This window comes from Fundulus heteroclitus, unplaced genomic scaffold, assembly GCF_011125445.2.
Source record: "Fundulus heteroclitus isolate FHET01 unplaced genomic scaffold, MU-UCD_Fhet_4.1 scaffold_49, whole genome shotgun sequence".
Classification (NCBI taxonomy): Eukaryota; Metazoa; Chordata; class Actinopteri; order Cyprinodontiformes; family Fundulidae; genus Fundulus; species Fundulus heteroclitus.
In genome coordinates, this window is record NW_023396912.1 from 177682 (window position 1) to 205180 (window position 27499).

The window sequence follows — 27499 nt, forward strand, 5'->3', positions numbered from 1 at the left end:
GTTCTATACTCCGACCCCCCTCACTCACCTCTATCTGAAATAAAATCTTGGTTCAGCACCAACTAAACGGTGATAACTGAGATCCTCCCTGGAGGAACCAAACCTGAATTATCCAGAGCTGATAGCTTCTCTCTGTCAGCTCAACAGTCTCCTTCACTCAGGGTGTCCTCCTCGATCGTTGACCTTTCACATCAGTAACACCCCCTGGTCTGCAGATTTATTATATATAGTCGTTCTGCTCACTCCATGTCAAACCAAAAAAAAAAAAAAAAACTGTTAAAAAAATACATATTCTCTGGAATTACCTCTACTGTAACTTTTTAATGTGTTGTTTTTGTCATGATTCATTGTTGACACATTTGTACCGTGTCCTTGTGTGCTTTGAAAGGTGCTTTCAAATAAAATGTATAATTATTATTATTTGCTTCCATTGGATTTGTCTGTGATGATTCTTAAGTGAAGCACTTTGGTCAACTTTGTGTTGCATTAAAGATGCTATATAAATAAAATGGACTTTATGCTGACGAGTCAGTAACACTGGCCTTATGGACCGGTGCTGTCTGACTCGACACACCAGTGTGCCGAATAATTAAATATTAAAATCAAACAGTTTTTCTTTCCACACTTTCAAGCTAGACTTACGGTTGAAAACAGGAGAAATTGTTTTGTTTCGTGTTAGATTTATAAAAAGTCACCTTGTATGACGTTTAGACATTGAAAAAGGGATTCCAGCCTGATGAATGGTAATAGTTGTATCAGAAGTTCTCACACTGACCCCATGAGAAACTGAAAGGTGTCCCTGCAGACCTCCACGCCTCCTCTGGTGTATGACGTCCGGCCGTTCTTTCTCTTCATCTTCTTCTTGGACGTGGTCATGGCTGAAGTCACCACTGAGCGCCTGTTGGCCTCCAGGTGTCCGATGATTCTCATGTCCTGCCACTTTTTCTCTGCTGCTAACGAATCCTTCCGGATGTTGTACATGAGCTCTGCAGAAAGTCTGCGGCTGCAGGACTGGCTTCTTCTTCTGGAGCATTTACAGTCAAAGCTGCAGATCTTCTCAATTTCACCGTCTCTGTCTGCTTCAAAGGTGGTGCTGGCCATAGCTTCTGATATCTTATGTTCCAGCTCCTCCCCCGCCAGTCCAAAGCGTTCTTCATCGTCCTCATCTTCAGTTAAGGTCAGCTGGAAACTGGGAATGTTCTCCAAAGTTATGCAGTCGCTGTCGTCCGTCTCCTGGTCTTCTTCTCCTGATTCAGAGTCTGAAGAGAGTCCGGCGGCAGCGTGGGTCCTGGTGGACATGTAGTCCCTCAGAGAAATTAGAATATTGTGATAAAGTTCTTTATTTTCTGTAATGCAATTAAAAAAACATGAAATGTCATACATTCTGGATTCATTACAAATCAACTGAAATATCGCAAGCCTTTTATTGTTTTAATATCGCTGATTATGGCGTACAGCTGAAGAAAACTCAAAAATCCTATCTCAAAATATTAGAATATTTCCTCAGACCAAGTAAAAAAAAATTATAACAGCAAAACAAAATCAAACATTTGAAAATGTGCATTAATGCACTCAGTACTTGGTTGGGAATCGTTTTGCACAGATTACTGCATGAATGCGGCGTGGCATGGAGGCAATCAGCCTGTGGCATTGCTGAGGTGTTATGGATGCCCAGGATGCTTCAATAGCGGCCTTTAGCTCATTTGCATTGTTGGCTCTGGTGTCTTTCAGCTTCTTCTTCACAATAGCCCACAAATTCTCTATGGGGTTCAGGTCAGGGGAATTAGCAGGCCAATCAAGGACAGTAATGCCATGGTCAGTACACCAGTTACTGTGAGAATCTGATGTCGTCTCTTAACCACTACCATACTTGTGATTTAGTTTACTGAACCAAGCTGAGTGTTTTTCAAGGCTCAGGAAACCCTGCAGTGTTTCCAGTTAATTAGACGATTCAAGTGATTAGTTCAATAGCCTACTAGTATACTTTTTCACGATATTCTGTATTTTGAGATAGGATATTTGGGTTTCTTAAACTGTAAGCCATAATCAGAGATATTAAAACAATAAAAGGCTTGTGATATTTCAGTTGATTTGTAATGGATACAGAATGTATGACATTTCATGTTTTTTAATTGCATTACAGAAAATAAAGAACTTTATCACAATATTCTAATTTTCTGAGACAGTCCTGTAAGCAGTTGTGAACTGGCGCTTTTGTTCTGTAAATAAGGCCATTACTGGTGCACCAAAGGAAGGGGGAAGCTTAACTCCCTACTAACTGCCAGGTACAGCTGTGAGCAATGACCACAAGTATTTGTGTCTAAGTCAAGAGGACTGAAATTCCAGCCTGAGAAATATACAAAAGAACAACGGTTATTTGTTTGAAAGCTTTTTATTTTTGTCATTAAAAACGATACAGGAAATAAACCAATCCCACCCATATTGACACTAGGCCCAGTGGGGGGCTGCGTGTGTGTGAGTGGCGTTTCAGCCCTCACTCAGCAGTCTGTCTGCTCTGTCTGAACATACCTGGCACTGCCAGGGTGTGAGCCTGGTGCATTTACCACATGTGTATCTGTAGCAGTCAACGCATCTCACAGTTGCACAGTTGTTCCTGCAGCGATGGTTGACCTGACACTTTGCCCGTTTGCCTGAGCTGGGTGTGGACGGTTGTTGCCGAAGCAGCTTCTCCTTCTGCGCCTTCTTCTCACTCACATGAGAGTTAGCCAACTCTTTGGCGAGCTCAACCAGGAAGTCCAGCCGTCTCTCCTGCACCCCAACGCATGCCTGATAAAGCACATGTGCATTCAGTGCTGCCATGTCAATCATGTTGTAGAACACGGCAACTGGCCATCTCCGTGTTCCTGCACGCACGCTGTACTCCCGCACCGTTTGCTCCATCACATCCACCCCCCCCTTTGTTCTGTTGTACTGTGTGACCGTGTTTGGCTTCCTCTTGGTGCCATCCTCAGTCTCTACCACGCTGTGCATGCTGCTGAGAACGTAAACGGCCTTCTTCCGTTTGGCCGCATACACCGTCAGCGTGGCACCAGTGGTTGAAAACACCTGAGTGGTGAATTCAGGGCCCTCCATCCGTCTGGCGGATTGAGGAATTTCCCGTCGTCTCTTGTCGACTGTGCCGAGGATAGTGGTTTTCTGGCTAAGCAGTCGTTGTGCAAGTGACAGTGATGTAAAGAAGTTGCCCGTGGTTACAGTTCTGCCCTTGTCCATGAACGGTTCCATCAGCCTCATCACTACAGTCTCAGACAGTCTCTCCCCACCGAGACCACTGGGGTCCTTGCCAAGATATGGCAAGACGTTACAGATGTACTTTGATTTCAAGTCGCAAGCCACCCAGAACTTGATGCCAAACTTGTCCGGTTTTGTTGCAATGTACTGCAGGAAGCAGCAGCGAGTCTTTGATGGAAAAAGTTGTTCACCAACAGTGATGTGTCGACCAGGGTTGTAGGATGCGATGCAGTTGGTGACAAACGACCCCCAAACATGGGAGATTGCAGCAAACTTATCGGTCTGCGCTCGCTCACTGCGTGTAAACATGTCATCAAAGCGTAGGTGGCGCATGATGTCTTGGAAGCGGTTTCTGGCCATAGTTTCAATGATCCTTGGGTTTCCCAGGTTTGCTGACCAGCTGTCACACAGTGATGGAACCTTGGTCACCCCCCGCAGGATAACCACTGAAATAAACGCCATTAGTTCCTGGAGATCCATGAACCAATCCGGCTGCTCGGTGTGACGTGCATGTTGAGTAGTCCATTGTCCAATGCTACCAAGCATGTCCAGAGAGATAAAACAGAGGAAGCTCTGAAGGCGACTGCGGATACTCCGTCTGGCCTCAGCGCTTGGCTCTCCATCTGTGGCGTACGCTTCTATTGGAGTGAAATGGAGACGTGTCCCCACTTGTTCTTCACGCCACACTGTGCCATCTTTGGCCGTCTCTGACGCCTCACTCCCCAAACCAGCTCGCTTTCTTGGTGGAGGGAGAGTCTCCTCATCTGCAAGATAAACAACTTCAAATTAACTTTTTGTTTGGTTCTAAATAACAAAAATAGTCAGGAAAATAAAACAGGTAGGTTGAGAAATCTAACCTGAAGACAGCTCAGAGTCTGAATCCGGTTGAAGGTCTATATCTTCTCCATCTGAATCACAAGGGCTGGCACTGCTCACAATCAGTTCCAATGCCTCCTGAGCGCTGAACCTCTTCTGCATTTTGTTTCCTGTGAACTAAATAGATGAAGCAGTCACCTATTTATCCTCCACACCACAAAAGGTTGCATTCAAATGTGCAAAGTCTCCCAGATCTCTTTAGCTACACCTTTAGCATGATTTTTTTAGATGGAGCAACACAATCTGGTTAGTTTTCTACTGCAGAGCTGCCTCCATCACAGATCACCCCTCCCCCCCCCCCTGCTGATTCCTCAGGCAATGGCCCATTTACAATTGAACAAGGGATGCTAATTTGAGCCACCAGAGTCGTCAGTTTGGACTCAGGGTCTTTTGACCCTCTTTCAGGACTTCAGGGGGGGGGGGGACACCCTGGTAATTCTAGTTGTTAATCAGCGTTAAGTGGCCAGGTGTTTTCTTCAAGCTTGCATTTATTTGTTTCTACGTATACTTGTTTTAAATACTGAAGACCTTGCCTTTCAGTGACTACCAATCATTTTACACTCAAAGGTCCTCACTTTATATCAAATTCCTCACATCCATCCATGTAGAAATAAAAAAGACACAAACACCAACCTGTACATCAGAGGGACCAGAGGAGGCGGCTGGTTTGTTCTGGTTTATTTGGTGGTCCGGTTCTTGGTCCTGGTGGTCCTCATTTTCAACATTCTCATTCTTCTGCTTATCCTCAGTCTTCATCCAATGGTTCTCCTCCTCCATCACTTCAATCTTGATCTCAAGGTTCTCCTCCTTCATTCTGCTCCTGCTAGATGAACTCCAGATCCTCTCTGGTCTTCAGGTGTTCTGATTCTTCAGCTGAAGCTCTTAGTAGAGACGTTCTCAGCTGAACCCTGGTAGAAACAGCAGCTGATCAGGTTTAAGGTTTCTTAAATGCTAATATAATAAAGAAAGTATGCCCTCCTTCATGGTTTGAATCATCAGGACTTATTAAAGCAGGCCTTTGTCTGAGGCCCACATGGATCTATTGAAGGTAGACAACTGGAACTGAACAGGTGAATAATGTGTTTTATGGAGTATACATGGTTATAATAATGACAGTTCAGCAGAATGTTCCCTGGGTTAGCTCCAGAGCTAAAGCAGCTGTATCTGTGGAGCTGTCTGCAAAGTCCTCGACTAAACAGAGGACCGTCCACTGTGGCTCATCACTCTGTCAGCCTTGTCTCTTTCTCTGTGCTTCTTCCCTCCCAATCGCTGGATAACTGCACTCGGCATCCACATATCAGCAGGGTAGGTTACCAATTAGAACGCTGTGATGAATAGTTAAAACAAAATTTAATGAAAATAAATATAGCTATAATCTGATAGTCATGGGAAATATTAGACTAAAATGTCATCACTCTTTATCCTGGTGATTATTCTCACAATTTACTGCATATTTATTTAAATCCCACTTGTGTGTCTAAAACTCAGTGTGGTGTCTTCCCGAGGTTCAACAGGTTAATATTGTTGGTTCAAAAGTTTCTGTGATGCCATTTAGGGAAACTGACGTGTCAGCAGAACTGCTGCTATAAAAGCAGCTCTTGTTGGAGGTCCTTCTATGGAGGGGCAGGTAAGCTGCTTTGTGCATGCACAGTTATTCAAAAAGGGTCGTGGGGAAACTTTTGGAATAATCTCAAAATCTACCTTTAAGTCCCGCTCCCTTTTTTTTTAAATAAATAGCATGGTTGCTACAGTTTTTTGTATTAATCGTGTATTTTTATTAAGCAGTAAGAGTTAGCTAGGTTTTAACTATTACTGTTTTTAACTTTGTGGGCTGGCAGTTCACATAGGATGGAGTCTGTGGGTCACTCAAGGCTATAAATTAATTTAACCTTCATGTGAGGCACCAGGCAGGTAAGGGTCACGTGATGTTTTATGGTTTGTTAGATTCACAAAGGTTTATGGTTTAACAGCTTATTATACAAATAAAAGTAAAATTATGTTTACTTTACAAGACACAGTGGCAAGAGTGCATCTAAAAATCAATGTTACATGTAGCGGCTGCAATCAAAATAAAAGTGGCATGTGTAAAATATCGCTTTAAAAGAACATTTGCAGAGTAACTGCAAAAAAAACAAAAGAGGAGAGGGTGATAACAAGATTAAGATTTGGACATACAGGACTTAATTATACACTTTATAAAATTCAAAAGCATAATACCGGAAAATGTGATTATTGTGAAAAATATTAAACAGTAGAACATGTTATATTAGAATGTAGTAAATATGAGAGAGAGAGAGAAGATATATGAGGAAAGAGTTTAAACGTATTAAGGAAAAGATTAATTTATTAGATATTTTGAGGAAGCATTTGGGGAGTAAACATGTACAAATAGTTATTCAATATTTAAAGAAAACTAAATTATATCATTGAATTTGATTTATAGAAGGAGTGAATTATATAAATGAGTAGAATATTAAGATATATATACAGACTGGCGACCTGTCCAGGGTGTACCCCGCCTCTCGCCCAGTGAACGCTGGAGATAGGCACCAGCAACCCCCGCGACCCCATGAGGGATTAAGCGGTATGGAAAATGGATGGATGGATGGATTAAGATATATATAGATATATAAATAGATATATAGATATATATAGATAGATAAATAGACCATTAAGAACCACACTCCATACCAGTAAGTGGCGGTAATGCTACTAAAAGTTTGTTGCCAACCGCCATAAAACTCCACAAGAAGAAGAAGAAGAAGAAGAAGAAGAAGAAGAAGAAGAAGAAGAACTGCAAAAAACAAAGCAGCTTTCCTGGCCGCCGCCATATTGGAATCCCGACCATCCAGCTGCGTTAACTGGAACGCTGTTTACTCGGGTTTACATATAATTCCCAGTTTTGATGTCCAAGCTAATTGAAACTTTTTGAATGGAGAAAGCTTCCTGGATAGGAAGCGAAACGTCTTCAAACTACGGAAAACAATCCAGTTGCTTTGTTTTTTTACTTTTTTAATAATAATAATTGGAACACAGCCTTGTTACTGAGGAGGTGATAGCTGTCTGACTCTAGTGAGGAGTAAGATCCTGGAAGATTAGTAAATGTGAAGATGTTAACATTTCCTTTGTGTTGAGCTAACAAAAACAAAGCGGTGAGACCCACGTGGGGAGGCTGAGAGTGATCAGAGCCAAGGTTCTGGTTCTGGATGGGTCCAGAAGTCTGACCTCCAGCTCCCGCTGAGCAGACAGCGGCGGTCCTGGAGCGTCCTGCTTCTAAGCTCCTGGATGAGCCAAGCTACGGACAAAGTAAGCAAAGACAGGCCTTTACCTGCGGAGCTCTTCTCCCGGTCCGGAGGAGGTTTTGAGCGGCCCAGGTGTCCGTGAGGCGGCTTCAGGCAGCAGCGATCGTCTCCTCCTTCAGGCCGAAGGGAAGGAATGTGAGGAAGCAGCGAGGAAACAAGGAGGTAGGGGCTTCTCCTCGGAGGATCCTCTGGGGGTTCTGGACTCCTGGACCGCAGAACCGCTCTGCTCCAAAGCTCTTGGGTCGGAACCAGGCTTCAAATCTGCAGCTGGACTTCACAGCTTCGGGAGCTTCTGCTGCTTGGAGGGAAGCTGAGGAAGAAAAACTTAAACTTCTTCTTCTGTGGTTTATTGCTGGTTGGTTAAAACCTCCAGGTGATCATTATCGCCTCCTGCTGGTCTGGAGGTGGTTCATTGTGATTAAATTTACTACAAAATACATTCTGTTCCCCAGTTTTGTTTTCTTAATAAATGATCGTTTGTAATTTATAGTTCCCCAAATTTCTTTATATGTTTTATAAACTAAAGTTTTCTGTAATCGTTTCAAACGCTCATTTATCTTATTTCTAGCTCATTTTCAGACACTTTAACGTAACACGTTGCATTGTTTCAGAGTTCATATTTCCCTGTTTGATGCTTTATATTTGAAAAGTTTCACTAACCCATGTATGTCCAAATCCTAATCTCGTTTTTAATCTTTCCTCTTTTCATTTCTCCTGCTGCCTTTTAAATAAAAAAAACATCTTTATTCTACATCTCTCTTTTTCTGATATTCATCCTTTATTTTTTGTTTAATGACATTTCTTGTCTCTGATTCACTAATATTGACTGTATAGCTCACATGATTTTGAGTTGCGTTGAATTCAAAGGATGGAATGAGCTCATTTCATCCTTTGAATTCTGAATAAAGTCTATAATACGTCTAATAAAATGTTTGGCCTGTGGTCTGATTGACTGTGTCTTAAAGTCAATTAATTAACAACTTGAATCTGATCAAGTCGTTTTTTTAGGGGATTACTGTGCATCCAGAAAAGTTTTCACAGCACATGTTGCATTTCTCTAAATTCAGTCACTTTACGGTCGCATTCCAAATGGTATGAAATTAATTTCTTTCCTTAAAATCCTAAAGGCAATACACCTTTTATGACAATGTAAAAAATGTTTTGAGGTATCATTAAGGACAGGAAACCAGCCTGCCACACTAGATTAATTCTCTCGGTTCGGCACATTAATAATCTGGGTTTGAATTGAGAAAGCTTTCTGGATAGGAAGTGAAACGTCTTCAAACTTCAGACAAAAGTCCAGTTGTTTTGTTTTTTAACTTTTTCGGAATTATTAATCTGAGTTTGCTCCCATCGAATCTGTTGAGGGAAAGGAGGGACATTCAGCAGAATGCCTCGAGCTGATTGGGCAGAGACACCCAGAGCCCGTCTAGGTGGGAGGCGGGCTAATGTTGGACTTTTTTGACATTTATAAGATAAATTAACACACTTGTTAAATATAAATCCGGATGCTAATATATGCTATATATAATATATTATTAGGAGGGGACTTTGATGTTGATCATCACAGCTCACCTGATAGATGGCCACCATGTAACCATAATAATAATAATAATAATAATAACAATAATAATAGCTGTCTAAACGCTTTTAGAGAACAGAGAAAGAAACATGGAGAAGGAAAGAATCTTTATCTGAAAGAATATAAAGGAGGCATAATAAGCAACAATCATGCCAATCTGGCATTGACTGCTGGCTGATATCTGATCATTTATCAGAAATATCTAAGAGTAGCATCTTATTCACGACCTTTATTTTTACGCATCATGATAAACTTCCAATCAAACAGTATGCAGAGACGCACACAGCGTTAGCGTAGTGTGCGTTAAGCTAGTAGCGGTGAGCGTGTTAGCTTATTTACACCAGAAGGTTTTCTCCTAGGCGGGAACTTTGGTATCGCTCTGAAACTTTGAGGCGTTTAAAATTAACAAACGATGCTTTAAAGCCTGCCGGCCTTTCAGGTTTATAACACGCTGGAGGAAAACCAGCAGTTTACAGCTGATACTAAGAGGGACTTTGGGTTGAATTGGTAACGTCTGAAGATGGAAATTGGAAAACATTGGAAAATGTGGTAATGGTAAAAAAAACAATTGACAGAAGATTCGGTAATCTCCAACGTAAGTTTTCTACTCCTGAAATCAGCGGATTAACTGTTGGATCAGGAGAGAAATTATGTCTCAGAATTACAGAACATTCTGGATGAAATCTACAAATTTAGAGCAGATGGAACCTTGGTTAGATCTAGGAAACGATGGTTGGAAGGGGGGAGTCAAATTCTGCATGTTAGAAGAGTTTAGCTCTAATACATAAAGTAAAAATTAATGGAAATGTTTCCAAAGATCCTCAGAAGTTGCCTCCTTAACCAGCTCCTCATATCATGCTGACTGGTGAGTTTTGATGCTCTTCCAAATCTTAGAAAAGGCGATGAAGGTGACAGACTTTACTGAGATCAGCTCGTCTTTGATGCTATCAAACAACACAGGCTTAATAAATCTGCAGACGTGGACGTCTCTGAGTTTTAAAAACTGTTTTCCAAACAGCTGACTCCCCTTCTTCTACCGGGATATTTGGTAAGCAGCAAAAAGATCTTCTTCTTAACCCCCCTCCCCTCCAAAAGTGTGAATAAATCCAATTTACCATCAACTGCCTCCCTTTGTTGTGTGAACTCATGATTTAATGAGCGGTGTCCCTGTTAGCACCCCCCCGTTAAACTTTATGGGATTCAACGGGCATCATGCACATCAGATTTAATGCAGGAGGCAGAAAACAATTATATGTGACCAGCCACAGCAAAACTAATACACAAAAGGTTTAAAAATAAAACTGGACTTCTATTCTGAAGCTGAAGGCGTTTCATTTACCATCCTGGAAGCTTTCTTAACCCAAAATGTTTTTATTTATTTATTTATTTGACAGGGACAGTACAATTAAACAGGTGGCTGATGTCCATAAGGCTTGTAGCCACTAATTTGCAGCCTTTGTCCCTGGTTAGGCTTTTAAAAGGTGTAAAGTCTGAAGTTTCTCCTCCCACTCCCTTTTTGCTGGGAAAGATCTGTAGAAAAAGACTGAAGAAGCGGATAGCGGGCATAAAAATCACACATGCTGGTCTGCAGTGACCAGGATCAGGACCAGAGCCAGAGGTGAAAGGTCAACCATCCTCCATCTGTCCGAGGACCCGATTCTCTGCCTGTCTTCATCTGGTTCACCAAACCAAAGACAAAGAAATGTCTGACACTAATTAAATTAAATCCATGTGTCATGTTTGGTGTTTTTATTACATTAAATAATTGGTTTTGACATTTTTAACCGGAGAAGGTGCTGAAGATCAAAGGGTTGAAGGACGTTGGTGAACTTAACCTCCTCCACCAAACCTGGACTGGAAGCATTTCTGCCATGAGATCTGCTCCTAAAAATGTAACGCCTCCTTTCCCTGGACCAGTTTGCAGGTAAACATTTTGTTAAACTTCACTATTGTTTGTTCAGGACATCATTTTTATGTAAAACGTTTTATTGAGGAGACCATTCTGCTGCTCTACGTTTCAATAAGAACACGCTATAAACCAGCAGTGACGCTACAGAAGACCCTTAGTGAAGTCCCAGAGGACGAGTCCAGATAAAACCTGTTAAACACGCTCAGAATCAGAGGATTCTCCAGTTACTAACAGGATGTGAGGAACGGTCTGACTGTGGGACATCAGGTCCTCCAGGACCTTCAGCCTCATCAGGACGTCTCCTCAGATCAGGACCATCCAGACCAGGAGCTGGAGATCAGCCGCTGTGTCTGGCCTCACTTCAGAGGAGGCAGTCTGAAGCCCACACCTCCTGCTTTCTGCTCCGGGAACTCTGATCGAATCCTCAGGACGGCGCAGGAGGGGAGGACCACGCTGACGCTGCGCCCCAGGAAGCCCCAGCACCAGCTCACCAAGCTCCTCTGGGCCAGCAGCCTGTAGCGCCTGAAAGACAAACGCTGCTCTTCACCATGAGGGAACACCATCACAGGTAGGAGGAGCGCTTCAGGAGGCCATTAGTGACCTGAGGCAGGAAGAGGAGGTTTAAACCTCCATGGAGAAGAGAAAGGAGGTTCTCATGATACCTACTGCTCCTTTCCCCGCAGACGCAGCGCCCCGTAGTCGGCTCTGTAGATGTTGTAGGCGTTCTGGAGACTGTAGACGTTCAGGCACACCGGCTGGAAGCCTGGATGCTCAGTGATGCAGCCAGGAGTCTGCTCCTCCTGCTGCAGACGCCCCGTCACCTTCAGAGGAGGAGAGAGACCTTCAGAGGAGGAGAGAGACCTTCAGAGGAGGAGAAAGACCTTCAGAGGAGGAGAAAGGCCTTCAGAGGAGGAGAGAGACCTTCAGAGGAGGAGAAAGGCCTTCAGAGGAGGAGAAAGACCTTCAGAGGAGGAGAAAGACCTTCAGAGGAGGAGAAAGGCCTTCAGAGGAGGAGAAAGACCTTCAGAGGAGGAGAGAGACCTTCAGAGGAGGAGAGAGACCTTCAGAGGTGGAGAAACACCTTCAGAGGAGGAGAAAGACCTTCAGAGGAGGAGAGAGACCTTCAGAGGAGGAGAGAGACCTTCAGAGGAGGAGAAAGACCTTCAGAGGAGGAGAGAGACCTTCAGAGGAGGAGAGAGACCTTCAGAGGAGGAGAGAGACCTTCAGAGGTGGAGAAACACCTTCAGAGGAGGAGAAAGACCTTCAGAGGAGGAGAGAGACCTTCAGAGGAGGAGAGAGACCTTCAGAGGAGGAGAAAGACCTTCAGAGGAGGAGAGAGACCTTCAGAGGAGGAGAGAGACCTTCAGAGGAGGAGAGAGACCTTCAGAGGTGGAGAAACACCTTCAGAGGAGGAGAAAGACCTTCAGAGGAGGAGAGAGACCTTCAGAGGAGGAGAGAGACCTTCAGAGGAGGAGAAAGACCTTCAGAGGAGGAGAGAGACCTTCAGAGGAGGAGAGAGACCTTCAGAGGAGGAGAGAGACCTTCAGAGGAGGAGAGAGACCTTCAGAGGTGGAGAAACACCTTCAGAGGAGGAGAAAGACCTTCAGAGGAGGAGAGAGACCTTCAGAGGAGGAGAGAGACCTTCAGAGGAGGAGAAAGACCTTCAGAGGAGGAGAGAGACCTTCAGAGGAGGAGAGAGACCTTCAGAGGAGGAGAGAGACCTTCAGAGGTGGAGAAACACCTTCAGAGGAGGAGAAAGACCTTCAGAGGAGGAGAGAGACCTTCAGAGGAGGAGAGAGACCTTCAGAGGAGGAGAAAGACCTTCAGAGGAGGAGAAAGACCTTCAGAGGAGGAGAGAGACCTTCAGAGGAGGAGAGAGACCTTCAGAGGAGGAGAGAGACCTTCAGAGGAGGAGAGAGACCTTCAGAGGAGGAGAAAGACCTTCAGAGGAGGAGAAACGCCTTCAGAGGAGGAGAAAGACCTTCAGAGGAGGAGAAAGACCTTCAGAGGAGGAGAAAGACCTTCAGAGGAGGAGAGAGACCTTCATCAGAGGAGAGAGACCTTCATCAGAGGAGGAGAAAGACCTTCAGAGGAGGAGAAAGACCCTCAGAGGAGGAGAGAGACCTTCAGAGGAGGAGAGAGACCTTCAGAGGAGGAGAGAGACCTTCAGAGGAGGAGAGAGACCATCAGAGAAGGAGAAAGACCTTCAGAGGAGGAGAGAGACCTTCAGAGGAGGAGAAAGACCTTCAGTAGGAGGAGAAAGACCTTCAGAGGAGGAGAGAGACCTTCAGAGGAAGAGAAACGCCTTCAGAGGAGGAGAAACGCCTTCAGAGGAGGAGAAACGCCTTCAGAGGAGGAGAGAGACCTTCAGAGGAGGAGAAAGACCTTCAGAGGAGGAGAAAGACCTTCAGAGGAGGAGAAACGCCTTCAGAGGAGGAGAAAGACCTTCAGAGGTGGAGAAAGACCTTCAGAGGAGGAGAAACGCCTTCAGAGGAGGAGAAAGACCTTCATCAGAGGAGAGAGACCTTCAGAGGAGGAGAAAGACCTTCAGAGGAGGAGAAACGCCTTCAGAGGAGGAGAAAGACCTTCATCAGAGGAGAGAGACCTTCAGAGGAGGAGAAAGACCTTCAGAGGAGGAGAGAGACCTTCAGAGGAGGAGAAAGACCTTCAGAGGAGGAGAAACGCCTTCAGAGGAGGAGAAAGACCTTCAGAGGAGGAGAAAGACCTTCAGAGGAGGAGAAAGACCTTCAGAGGAGGAGAGAGACCTTCAGAGGTGGAGAAACACCTTCAGGGGAGGAGAAAGACCTTCAGAGGAGGAGAGAGACCTTCAGAGGAGGAGAAAGACCTTCAGAGGAGGAGAGAGACCTTCAGAGGAGGAGAGAGACCTTCAGAGGAGGAGAGAGACCATCAGAGAAGGAGAAAGACCTTCAGAGGAGGAGAGAGACCTTCAGAGGAGAGAGACCTTCATCAGAGGAGGAGAGAGACCCTCAGAGGAGGAGAGAGACCCTCAGAGGAGGAGAGAGACCTTCAGAGGAGGAGAGAGACCTTCAGAGGAGGAGAGAGACCATCAGAGAAGGAGAAAGACCTTCAGAGGAGGAGAGAGACCATCAGAGGAGGAGAAAGGCCTTCAGAGGAGGAGAAAGACCTTCAGAGGAGGAGAGAGACCTTCAGAGGAGGAGAAAGACCTTCAGGGGAGGAGAGAGACCTTCAGGGGAGGAGAAAGACCTTCAGAGGAGGAGAAAGACCTTCAGATGAGGAGAAAGACCTTCAGAGGAGGAGAGAGACCTTCAGAGGAGGAGAAAGACCTTCAGAGGAGGAGAAAGACCTTCAGAGGAGGAGAGAGACCTTCAGAGGAGGAGAAAGACCTTCAGAGGAGGAGAAAGACCTTCAGTAGGAGGAGAAAGACCTTCAGAGGAGGAGAGAGACCTTCAGAGGAGGAGAAAGACCTTCAGGGGAGGAGAGAGACCTTCAGAGGAGGAGAGAGACCTTCAGAGGAGGAGAGAGACCTTCAGAGGAGGAGAAAGACCTTCAGAGGAGGAAAAAAACCTTCAGAGGAGGAGAGAGACCTTCAGAGGAGGAGAAAGACCTTCAGAGGAGGAGAGAGACCTTCAGAGGAGGAGAAAGACCTTCAGAGGAGGAGAGAGACCTTCAGAGGAGGAGAAAGACCTTCAGAGGAGGAGAAAGACCTTCATCAGAGGAGAAACACCTTCATCAGAGGAGAAAGACCTTCATCAGAGGAGAAAGACCTTCAGAGGAGGAGAAAGACCTTCAGGGGAGGAGAGAGACCTTCAGGGGAGGAGAAAGACCTTCAGGGGAGGAGAGAGACCTTCAGGGGAGGAGAAAGACCTTCAGAGGAGGAGAAAGACCTTCAGAGGAGGAGAAAGACCTTCAGAGGAGGAGAAAGACCTTCAGAGGAGGAGAGAGACCTTCAGAGGAGGAGAAAGACCTTCAGAGGAGGAGAGAGACCTTCAGAGGAGGAGAGAGACCTTCAGAGGAGGAGAGAGACCTTCAGAGGAGGAGAGAGACCTTCAGAGGAGGAGAGAGACCATCAGAGAAGGAGAAAGACCTTCAGAGGAGGAGAGAGACCTTCAGAGGAGGAGAAAGACCTTCAGAGGAGGAGAGAGACCTTCAGAGGAGGAGAAAGACCTTCATCAGAGGAGAAACACCTTCATCAGAGGAGAAACACCTTCAGAGGAGGAGAGAGACCTTCAGAGGAGGAGAAAGACCTTCAGGGGAGGAGAGAGACCTTCAGAGGAGGAGAAAGACCTTCAGAGGAGGAGAAAGACCTTCAGAGGAGGAGAGAGACCTTCAGAGGAGGAGAAAGACCTTCAGAGGAGGAGAGAGACCTTCAGAGGAGGAGAGAGACCTTCAGAGGAGGAGAAAGACCTTCAGAGGAGGAGAAACACCTTCAGAGGAGGAGAAAGACCTTCAGAGGAGGAGAGAGACCTTCAGAGGAGGAGAAAGACCTTCAGAGGAGGAGAAACACCTTCAGAGGAGGAGAAAGACCTTCAGAGGAGGAGAGAGACCTTCAGAGGAGGAGAAAGACCTTCAGAGGAGGAGAAAGACCTTCAGAGGAGGAGAAAGACCTTCAGAGGAGGAGAAACGCCTTCAGAGGAGGAGAAAGACCTTCAGAGGAGGAGAAAGACCTTCAGAGGAGGAGAAAGACCTTCAGGGGAGGAGAGAGACCTTCAGAGGAGGAGAAACACCTTCATCAGAGGAGAAAGACCTTCAGAGGAGGAGAGAGACCTTCAGAGGAGGAGAAAGACCTTCAGGGGAGGAGAGAGACCTTCAGGGGAGGATAGAGACCTTCAGAGGAGGAGAAAGACCTTCAGAGGAGGAGAGAGACCTTCAGAGGAGGAGAAAGACCTTCAGAGGAGGAGAAAGACCTTCAGAGGAGGAGAAAGACCTTCAGAGGAGGAGAAAGACCTTCAGAGGAGGAGAAAGACCTTCAGTAGGAGGAGAAAGACCTTCAGAGGAGGAGAGAGACCTTCAGAGGAGGAGAGAGACCTTCAGGGGAGGAGAAAGACCTTCAGAGGAGGAGAGAGACCTTCAGAGGAGGAGAAAGACCTTCAGAGGAGGAAAAAAACCTTCAGAGGAGGAGAAAGACCTTCAGAGGAGGAGAGAGACCTTCAGAGGAGGAGAAAGACCCTCAGAGGAGGAGAAAGACCTTCAGAGGAGGAGAAACGCCTTCAGAGGAGGAGAAAGACCTTCAGAGGAGGAGAGAGACCTTCAGAGGAGGAGAGAGACCTTCAGAGGAGGAGAGAGACCCTCAGAGGAGGAGAAAGACCCTCAGAGTAGGAGAAACGCCTTCAGAGGAGGAGAGAGACCTTCAGAGGAGGAGAAAGACCTTCAGAGGAGGAGAAAGACCCTCAGAGGAGGAGAAAGACCCTCAGAGTAGGAGAGAGACCTTCAGAGGAGGAGAAACGCCTTCAGAGGAGGAGAGAGACCTTCAGAGGAGGAGAGAGACCTTCAGAGGAGGAGAGAGACCTTCAGAGGAGGAGAAAGACCTTCAGAGGAGGAGAAACGCCTTCAGAGGAGGAGAGAGACCTTCAGAGGAGGAGAAAGACCTTCAGAGGAGGAGAAAGACCCTCAGAGGAGGAGAAAGACCCTCAGAGTAGGAGAAAGACCTTCAGAGGAGGAGAAACGCCTTCAGAGGAGGAGAGAGACCTTCAGAGGAGGAGAAACGCCTTCAGAGGAGGAGAAAGACCCTCAGAGTAGGAGAGAGACCTTCAGAGGAGGAGAAACGCCTTCAGAGGAGGAGAGAGACCTTCAGAGGAGGAGAGAGACCTTCAGAGGAGGAGAAAGACCTTCAGAGGAGGAGAAAGACCTTCAGAGGAGGAGAGAGACCATCAGAGGAGGAGAAACGCCTTCAGAGGAGGAGAGAGACCTTCAGAGGAGGAGAAACGCCTTCAGAGGAGGAGAGAGACCTTCAGAGGAGGAGAGAGACCTTCAGAGGAGGAGAGAGACCTTCAGAGGAGGAGAAAGACCTTCAGAGGAGGAGAAACGCCTTCAGAGGAGGAGAGAGACCTTCAGAGGAGGAGAAAGACCTTCAGAGGAGGAGAAAGACCTCAAACACAGATTTACACCTGAGATCAGGAATAAATAAGCTAAAGTTCGGCTATGAAGCATCATAAGTAACCTATTAGACAAGAAGAAATCTAAAAAGCAGTGTTTTATATAGATTATATAGACTAATGTCGTGTCAGTCTGTGATAGTGGTGCATTGTGGGTAATGTTGCAGTACCTGCTCGATCTCCAGGCAGCACAGGTGTTCAGCCTCAGTGGGCATGGCCCCACAGTTTCCACAAGCACACCTACAGAAAATAAGAAGAAAACGCTTTGAGAACCTGCAGCTAGAAACACAGAAATATGTTTAAATTCAATTAAATTTTATTTATATAGCACCAGTTCATGAAGCATGTCATCTTAAATCACTTTACAAAGTTAAATTCACTCAGATTATACAGATGAAATAAAAGTGAAATAACTTTCACTTTGAATCAAGTCAACTCCCAGATGAGATTGTTGAGATAAATTTACATTTAAAAAATATATTTCAGCAATTTGTTGAAAACAAAAGGTGAAGAGAATCCATTAATTGGATGGAGTAAAAAAACTAATCAGAGTTTTTATTTTTAAGCTCTAACATTCTGCCAGCCTCAGCTTCTGATGGGTTTTATTTTTATTTTTAAGCCCTAACATTCTGCCAGCCTCAGCTTCTGGTGGGTTTTATTTAGTTGATCAAAGAAAGCGAGGCTCGCCTGCGTTTAAAACTTTCCACTCACCACTCAGAAACGGCTCGCTTCTTCCTCGCTGGCCCTTTAAGAGGCTCCACTTCCACGCACTCTGGGTCTGACTCGGGTTCAAACATGTACGGCTGATAAATGCATGAGCCGGGGGCCACAGTCACCTGTACACAGTCAGCAGGTAAACTCTGTTAGGGGGCGTGGCCTAACTACAGCCTCTCTGCATTAAAGGGACAGAGACCTAAAAACGGCTCGTTATAAATCAGGTTAAATCTCATGAACTGAGAACATGTTTGGCCCATGGAGCCTAAATGTTAACAGGAAGTCTAACAGATCACCTTTAAAGCTTCTCCCCCCTGGTCGTAGCTGGACTCCACCCCCCCGGTCAGCTGACGGTCTTCATGCTCCTTTAATTACAGACGAGGAGGTTAATACTGCCTGACAGCTTCATCTATGAAACAATGAACACTTTCTATATTTCTAAGACACGTCTGCAACATTTTACATCCCGTCTGGTCCTGAAGCTCAGAAGTTATGGAGAGAAATATGTCTCAACATCATTGCCAGCAAAAAAAAAAAGAGGTTTTGAAAATGGAAAATTTAAACACTCACAGCAAACAATAAAATAATTCAAACAAAGTGGATAGAAACATTGAACCATTTTTACAGTTTGCTACTTTTCAGATTCTGTGTATTTAAATGTTTTCTGTGTGAGCAAACCTGTTAAATCTATGACTTTTTATCGTTTTTAATCTCAGGCTTTGAAAATGGGCCGACTGTTTTAAAACCCTAAAGCAGCCTTTAGTTTGCTGTTCTAACCTGGGCTTTAACATCAATCAGTCCGTGAATAACTTCACTAACATGATTCACCATTCATTTAGATTTTTTCCCGTGTTTTTGCCTTTGTGTAGGTAGATGAGGCAGAATCGTCTCTTGATGCTGGAGCTTCACTACCAGCATCATTACATCTTTATTCTGTCAGGGTTAGAACAGCCTGGAGAACCCTTCATCCTGGGCGCAGCCATCCTACAGTCACATCCATTGTCTAATTTAATAAGTTACCTTTACCAGTTTATGTCAGTTCTTAAGTCTCGGATTTTTAAAAATACATTTCTAAATAAATGCGACTTCTAGTCCAGTGTGACTTAAATGTTTTTTTCCTCTTTATGATGCATTTTTTGACTGATGTGCCTTATATTTGCGGCCTTTGTATTTTTAAAACGCTTTTTATTCTGTGTTTTGACTTTGTTTCTGACATTGGTTAGCTTTTTAGTACAGTGATCTTGAGTGTCCAGAAAGGTGCCTTTTTATTGCGGAGCAACTTATATTCCGAAAGATACAGATGTTAAAAAAAGAGACAGGACCCATTTTGGATGCTGTTTATGAAAGAGTTCAAACTAGGCACAACATTTTCAGGTAACACAATCATACAGTGTATAGTAAATGGAAATGTATTTATTATGCAGAACAAAATTCAAAAGGAGTTTTGTTATATTTCCTTCTATTGTAGCACAAAAGCAAATCACAAGGCAAAACTCAGCAGAAATAATTTTCCACACAACAACAACTCAGAACAACAACTCCATGCCCTGGCCCTAAGAGCACCAGCCTGCCACACTACAAATTGTCTATATGCCTCTAAACAAAGTTTTCTGTATACATTTTTTCAAAAAAGTTCTGTATTTATTTCTCCAGTCTTTGTGAAATGTTTTATAAAAACAGTGTTTAAGACATAAAAACATGTTTTCAAAAAATATTTATTTCGTCCATCATATTTTGTGTTCCACAGACACCATCAACTGACTCTGAGTGGACGGCCATTGCCAGAGACTAGAACAATAACAATAAGCAGATTCTGATCTTCAGCTACAGTCTTTCCAGAGCACGGCGTGTTGTGGAGAACGCTTTTGGAATTCTTGTGAATGGGTTTAGGGTTTTCAGAACAACTATTTGCCTGCATCCAGACAAGGTAGTCACCATCGTGTCCACATGTCTCTGTCTCCACAACTTTCTCCGACAGCAGAGGTCTGAGGCCTACGTACCACCTGGTTATGTAGATTCAGAGGATGCTAACAACCAGCTGATGGAAGCAGCATGGAGGAGGAGGGGGCACTTCAGTCCATTTCAGCTGGCCAGGCACGCAACCCATCAGTGGAGGCAAAGAGACAAAGGGAGGTCCTCTGCCAATACTTTGTCTCACCTGCAGGAAGCGTGTCATGGCAAGAAAACATGCTGTAGGTCCAGGACCAAAGTTAAAACTATCGAGTATATATATTTTTTAGAATGCACTCTGTGTATAGAAATGAAAATTATAAACCAAAGTAGTTCACAAACACGCTTCATATCATCTACCTATTAATAGCTAGGAGTGTTACTATAAAAAGGTGGAAATGTCAGTACTTGTGTTTACAGCCTTCTGATGTCATTAAAGCCATACAAGTGACAACGATGTGTCACCTGCAATTGTATTTTAAAGTTTACCAATCACAAAGCCTACTTTAACATGTTTTTCAATATTAAAACAAATTATAAAACACTACTGTACCTTAATGGGAAATAAATGATTTACTCCTTTAGAAAAACCTTTATTTAGAAAATGTGCAAACAGTGCTACATTCAAGTAGATCAAGAACACGACAGTTTTTCTTTTGTAGCCCACACAAACTTCTGTGTAGAAGCTAAACATGCATGTTATGCCAGAAAGCTGTTTGAATATGATTATTATTATTATTAATTTAAAATTTGGTATTATAATTTGAATAACAGATCAGTCAAACTCAAATAGTAGCTATAACAAAATATGGTTCAAACGGTGGTGATCTTAGGGCTATAAGCTTGTAATGACTAAATACCACTAATGCATTTATTAATTAGCTGTTATGAACACATTTATGCTGGAACAAGATTATCTGATCGGTTTCTGACCGATGAGATTTTGACAAATCGTTACTTTTTTTTTTGTCGGTTGCTTGACTCTTTATTAGTGAGAGCATAAATTATCAAGCATCTCTTTTTTTTCTCCCTCCATTTACCTCATGTTGTTGTAATCTTCCTTCAACAGATAAGGGCATCGCCTTAGGCGGTTCTTTGGCAGCAAGGCCGCAGTAAATCGTCTCCCCCTGAAATGTTTGTGATGTTATGGCGATTGTACTGAAACAACAATTTCCCTCTGGGATTATTAAAGTATGTCTGATTCTGATTCTTTATCTCCATCCAATGATTGTGTCTCTGTATTAATGTCAGACATTAACACGAAAACAGATAATTCTGTATCTTGAAGAACCATGCAACACTGAATTGGAATGAACACAAACAATTACTATTCCGCAGGTTGTTATTTATTGAACCAAAGCAATTCCCTGTTACAGTAATTATTCTGATTCAACCACCTTGGAAACTCTTACCCACCACTAAGATAAACATGCGTAAATATATGAAAATAAAGGTCAAAAAGGATTAAAATAAGAGGCAGTAAATCTTAGTTCACTCGGTTGTTTAAACATCACATTTAAGACGTTGGCACTGATGTAGCAGCGTTGAAAGACAAAACAGCTTTGAGAATCCAACTGAACGCTTCAATGTTTCCAACAAGCTAGCTAACAGCTTAGCTACGCCGCACCTTCCCAAGATGGCGACTATGACGACACGTGACCTACAACCTTGCGTGATGCGTAATGGCGAGGTCTTAGTGATGTAATTAGTGATGCTTTTCAGACGCCTTGTTCGGCCAAATCTAAAGCGTGGTCCCTTTACGATCATCGGCTCTCAGTCTGCGATCGAAGTGGGTTCAGAAAGTACTTAAAGTCGACCTCCTTCTACGGTAGTGCAGGGATGAAGTTTGCTTTGAGCACGGCACGGGGGGAATATCCCAACGGGATTAAACAGCTGTGGAGTCCTCCCAGTCTGGGGGGGCGCCATAAAGGAGGCAGATGGCAGTGTGTGACCGGGTTAAATACCAACGTGGTTTGTGTCCCATAAAGAACTTTGAGCTATAACTCAACAACCCAGCTGCTCAGAATGTAGCATTGTTGTAAACAGGCTGGGTAGACGGGGCCTGGTGGTCTGCAGAGGGACAGCGAGGGCCTAACCAGCTGACTGGCATACTGACTCTGCCTCCTGTGCCTCGTAGATCATATTCATGATGTTTCTTTTAAGCCTTGCATACACTGCTTTGTCTTCTATGATTCTTATCTCCGTGGCTACTTGCTGTCCAAACAGCTCCGCAGGGTCGGCAGTAGACGAGAGAGTTTTCTGTATCTGCTGGAGCAGTGAGAGTTTGACCATTTCAAGGCTGGGCTGAGCCGATTGTGGTTTTTGTTTTTTGACCCTTTGTTTCTGGACCGGCTGACACGTCACAGGCGGACTGCTTTCCTCTTCTTGCACTACTGACACTGGACTGGTGGAGTCTGAAGAACTTAACACATCTGCTTCCCTTTCCACAGTGGATGGATTCTCCTCTCCCTCACATGTGTCCTCTGACTCAGTGCCAGGCTGTGGGAAAAAGCACAGACAGCAGTCAGAATGGAGTGATTACAATGAAGTAATGGATATGATCAGTTACTCCAGTCAGATAATTTCACATGTAATTATCACTAGGAGTGACCTGTTATCATGTCAACTTCAAGGTGTTTGAATTTGTACATTTAAGTGCATTTCTTTGGACTTTAACATTATGTCCATCATGTCCCCACCAATATCCCTTTTATGCTTATATGATCTTACTCTCAGTGTAGATTCTGTAGTTCTGTGGATGACGTGACCCTTCAAAAAGTCTAGGTGCTTCAGTATCCACTTCTGCTTTGGAGTCAGTGGTCTCTGGCCCCTGCCGCTGGGCTTGGGTTTCAGTAGTTTTCCATATTGCGTCCGGAGTGAAGCCACACGGGTTTTAACCTCATTCACTGCAAAAGAAGTGTGTTTTTTAACGTATATTGCCACTAACTCTCTTTCTCTCTCTACACACACAACAAAATGCTGCTGGTCAAGACATAAACGTACCAGGTAGCTGTAATTGGTTGGCAATCTCGCCCCAGCTCTTCTCCCTTTTCGTTCGGTTGTGGTAGCTCTGGGAGCCGACGTCAAACAGACTGGGGTGAGCTCGCCAAAGTTCCACAAGTTGCTCCTCCGTCGACTGACTCCATGTCACACGTGTCCCCGCCATGGTTCTCTGCTGTTGTCCGAAAGGAAGACGAAGAAGAATATACTCGTTTACGCGTGCGCAGTGCGCGAGGTCGGGGGAAATGGGCTCGTAAACTGTCGTAGCTCTGCTTCACCAGCAGGAGGCGCTCACGAAAACCTCACGGCGGCCGACTGAATTTCCAACATGTTTGATTTTCAACAGACCGTCCGATTCCTGATCGGGAGGTGGTGGTGAGATCGGCCCTCGTTACCCCGTGATATATTAAAGAATTATTGTTGCTCTTTGACAGTGTAATTTGGAAAAAACTGGTCAGTTATATAACTTGTTTAGCTTGTTTTTATCGCTTATATAACTTGTTTCACTTATATTATGGGATGAACTGGTACATGTTTTTGAGTTCACATAAAGAGCAACATGTGTTATTTTGTTATAACTTGTTTTAACTTATGGTGGGAACTTATGACAATGTGTTGTGGGAAAGACTGATTTCATGTGAAACTACAATTGTATTGTGCTTCACACACTGATTTGCGCTCTGAGTTTGTGATGTTATTTTAATTCTCACATTGATTACGCTCATGTTGTTTCGTTTCACAAACTGCTGAGATGCTGGGAACGGTTTCTGTTTTGGAAACATGTTTTGGGAAATGGATCGGCCGTGGGGAGAGAAAATGGCCATTCTTTCTCCACACCTGGCCCTTTGTTTGTAAGTATATAAAAGGGGAGACTGCCCTCAGTCGGTGAAGTCTGCCGTGGGAGGATGCCCGGCCGCGTTGATGTCGCTCTAACTGGACTGACGACTTCCCAGTTCTGTTCCATGGTAAGAGACCTGTTGAACATCACGCCTGTTTGAAAGCTTCTCGGCTTTGATGCTCGCTACTTTGCTATATTCTGTGGAGAATAATGAAGGACATAGTTATCCTAGCAGAAATAGTGTTTAAGAAGTGCTTGCTGTTTTGTGTTGCTGTATTCTGTGGGGAATAATAAATATGGGCACTATTATCCTAACAGAAACAGTGTTTGTGTTTTTATTTGTGTGTTGCCGATCTCTTCCAAACCTGAATAAAGATTCCATAAAGCACCCCGTGTACACTACACGATGCAGGACGCACGATCAAGCTGAAACTCGGCCCGATTCAAAAAATGCTCGCACGACTGAAGAATCGGCCCGAAAAGGGCAAAAACTCGTACAGTGTACGCCCGCCTTCAGTCTAAACACTTCTTGTCTGGAGACCTGAAGGAGAGCGGGTGGCTGGGGAACCAGCTGCCATGCGACCAGGGTCCGAAATAACACTCGCCAGTCGGCAAACGAGAGGAAATTTCCCGTTTGGCGAGTGAATTGCAGAGGGCTAGCTGCCACATGGCGAGTAAATGTTTGTACCAAATAAATTAAAAATAACCCATGTGGGCTGCGGATGACCCGTTCACAGCTCTGTCCATCCAGAGTTCAGTCTAAACTCCTCCTTCACCAAATTAACATAATCTCACTCTTAATTTTACATCTACCGGTCAACTTGGCCGGTGAATCAGGAAGTTAATTTCGGACACTGGCTGCTAGCCACACAGACAGTCTATCTCTCAGTCTCACAGAGAGAGAGCGCCTCTGGAGAAGCCAGCCAGGCATGGGGCCTCATGGGGCCCGAAAGACCCACCAGCCAGCACAGGGGAGACGTCTCTCTTCATCCCGACTGGGTTTGGAGATCTGTTAACCAGAATCAGAGCTCAGTTTGCAGTCAAACTGCTGCGCAGCCAGTACAGGAAGTAAAGAATGCCAAAACAGCTTTGTTTATTCCTCCTCAGCTGTTACAGGAAAAGCAGACTCAAGACGACGTGGATCGGTCGCCTTCCCTCAGTGCTGGAGACCTTTGGAGACCCAAAGGATTAAAACCTTTGGAGGTCGTTTAGTCTGAATTATGATCTAACAGGAGAAGATGAGACGTTTCTTTTACCTGTTTGTGTCGACCAAACATCGACAAGATTCTTCACAGAATTACTGAAAACGTTTTATAATTGTTTTTTCTTTATTCTCATTGACTTCCTGTCAGGTTTTGATCGCTGTAGAAATGAAGAAGACCTGAACACTGACCTGTAGATCACTGGGACCAGAGGAGGAGGCTGGGTCGGTCCGGTTGGTGTTCAGAGGGTGGAGGTCTGCTTCCTGGTCCTGGTGTTTCTCAACTTTAACCTCCTCATACTCTTCCTCCTTCACCTCAATCTTCATCTCATGGTGATCCTCCACCTCCATCTTAATCTCCTGGGTCTCCTCAGTCTTTATCTGAAAGTTTTCCTCCTTCACATCAATCTTTATCTCATGGTTCTCCTCCTTTACCTCAATCTTCATGTCATGGTTCTCCTCCAACTCAGTCTTGATCTCAAGGTTCTCCTCCTTTACCTCAGTCTTCACCTCATGGTTCTCCTCCATCATTCTGCTCCTGCCTGGGTCTTCAGCTGACGCTCTGGGTAGAGATGTTCTAAGCTGCACCCTGGTAGAAACGACAGCTGATCAGGTTTAAGGTTTCTTAGACATTTCACTAATTTAATAAAGAAAGTATATCCTCATTCATGGTTTGAACTATAGAATTTAAATAAACTTATTTGATCCTGCAGGAAATTAATTATTCAAATCCAACCTCATTTCCACTTCCCTCCTCTCTGGGTTCATGAAGGCATCTGATTGGTCCACCTGAACATAAGTAAGATCACTGTCACCTCACTTTGCCCTGATCTGAAACTTCTTCCTAAGAGATTTTCAACCCTCAATAACTGGATGAACAACCAATAGCCAAACTCAGACTTCAGCAGAGACCTGCAATGATACCTCATTAGTATCGACCAATCAGACATTTGACCTTTGATTAGGAAGTAGGGGAGTCCCCAATCAACCATTTCACCGCCGATACGATGCCGATATCGCAGCTTAGAGTATTGGCCAATACCGATATTGACCCGATACGATATCAGTATGAAATATACTTTTATTACTTAATTTGTAGCGTGGAATGTTAGGAAAAGGCCCGATCAAGTGAATTTACTCAGAAAACAATGGTCAATATGAGCAAACAAGTGACTCATTTATTATTAACTAATGAGTTACATAAACTACAAACGTAAACATAAAAATATTCTACAATTGAATAAAATCAATATACTGTACGTTACGGATTATAAATCACATCCTGCGACTTAGTCGGGTCCGACATATATCAATTTTAAATGGTAAATCATACTGAACAACAATGACACGAGTATTAAACATTATAGTCTAATACCCACAAGGTGGTGCTCTAGGCCTGTGAAAACTACATGTGGTTCTTGTACCACTTAAAAATTAATTAAAACATTAACTTATAAACAACAACAGTTTTGTGTGGTGCAGCTCTAAGGACCCAGACCGAGACAGAACCGTTTTATTGGGCTGTCGGTGAAGCTAATAGCAGCTAGCGTTAGCTTACAGCTCTGTTGTCTGGGTGTTTTACAACTTCGCTGATGGACGTCAGCTTTACTTTGCTCAGAAACATCCATGTGGTACTGTTAGCTTAGCACGTAGCACCGTTACGCTCACGGTCTGATTTCAGTGTAATTAGACCAAAATGCTCTGACCAGAACTTTCTGGTTGAAGTCGGTGGCTTTTTATGCTAATTTACCTCATTCAACCTCCCTGGTCTGTTTATAGTATTCAGCCAATTGTGGATGCAGCTGTTTAATTTAATAAATTGCCTTACCATGTTAAATGTCAGGTTTTAGTCTTGTACCGTGTGAAATAAATGTCTCAATAAATGCAATTTATATTCTGGTGCCACTTTTATATGTTTTTTTCCTCATTGACTGATGCGTTAAGTTATAAAACCCTGAAAGAAAGTTCAATTAAAAACATACAGCAAAAATAAAATGACATTCTTTACAAGGAGAACACAACTTTGCCATGTTAAAAATTGAAAGTACACAAATGACGCATAACTTAGGACAGGTTATTTTTAGTTCAAGCTCTTAAGTGGGGAGTGGTGGCCTAGTAGTTAGAGCATTGCGCTTGTGTCCCGGAGGTTCTGGGTTCAACTCCCAGACACTGCCACCCTGGCTCCCTGACCAAGTCCCTTAATCCCAGATTGTTCCCTGAGCAGCTTCCCAGGAGGATGGAGATAGATGTAGAGAACAAATTTCACTGGAATCAATGTTGCAATAAAGATAATTATTATTATTAATAAAGACACTTTGGTTTAAATACATATGCCAATTGTGTCATCAACAGTGTTGCACCTCCTGACACTGATAGCAGCTCATAATTTTTATATATATATATATATATATATATATATATATATATATATATATATATATATATATATATATATATATATATATATATATATATATATATATATATATATAATTAACCATTAAAAACACTTCATATGTCGTTTATGGACACAAATGTGTAGTGTGTGTCTGAGGATGGATCGGATGTGGCAAACAATCAGTCACCAACTACCGTAGCAGTAAAGGAACTTCCTCCTCATGTTTGACTGCACTGTTAATGCAACATGGAGCTAATTTGGAGGACAGGTATAAGAATAGGGTTTTAGCAAAACCTGGACATTGTGAGACGTCAATGGGACTGATGTAATACGCATTATATATGTGTAGTGCCTAATTACGCACTGGAGCACACCCTGCTTCCCCGCCATCTTGGATGGGTCTCTC

The 27499-nt window shown here is 43.9% G+C and overlaps 1 protein-coding gene across 13 annotated transcripts in view; it reads right to left on the reverse strand.

The window, feature by feature from the left end:
• Nucleotides 1–2376: 2376 nt before the first annotated feature.
• LOC110367769 (zinc finger protein 239-like) overlaps nucleotides 2377–27499 on the reverse strand; it is a 577202-nt gene continuing 552079 nt past the window's right edge. For 2 of the 13 annotated variants that reach the window (XM_036132272.1, XM_036132274.1), the window contains exons 3-5: nucleotides 24888–25076; nucleotides 4107–4242; nucleotides 2377–4013 (exon numbers count right to left, since the gene is read on the reverse strand). In XM_036132272.1, the coding sequence (XP_035988165.1) occupies nucleotides 2488–4013; nucleotides 4107–4242; nucleotides 24888–25076 (1851 nt within the window). In that variant the 3' untranslated portion in view covers nucleotides 2377–2487. Of the gene's footprint in view, nucleotides 4014–4106; nucleotides 4243–4758; nucleotides 5034–7453; nucleotides 7851–10974; nucleotides 11441–11580; nucleotides 11740–17162; nucleotides 17233–17703; nucleotides 17829–18002; nucleotides 18072–20980; nucleotides 22156–22386; nucleotides 22563–22659; nucleotides 22832–24887; nucleotides 25285–27499 lie in introns of those variants that run through there. The other 11 variants (XM_036132284.1, XM_036132286.1, XM_036132287.1 and 8 more) reach the window with 11 other exon arrangements.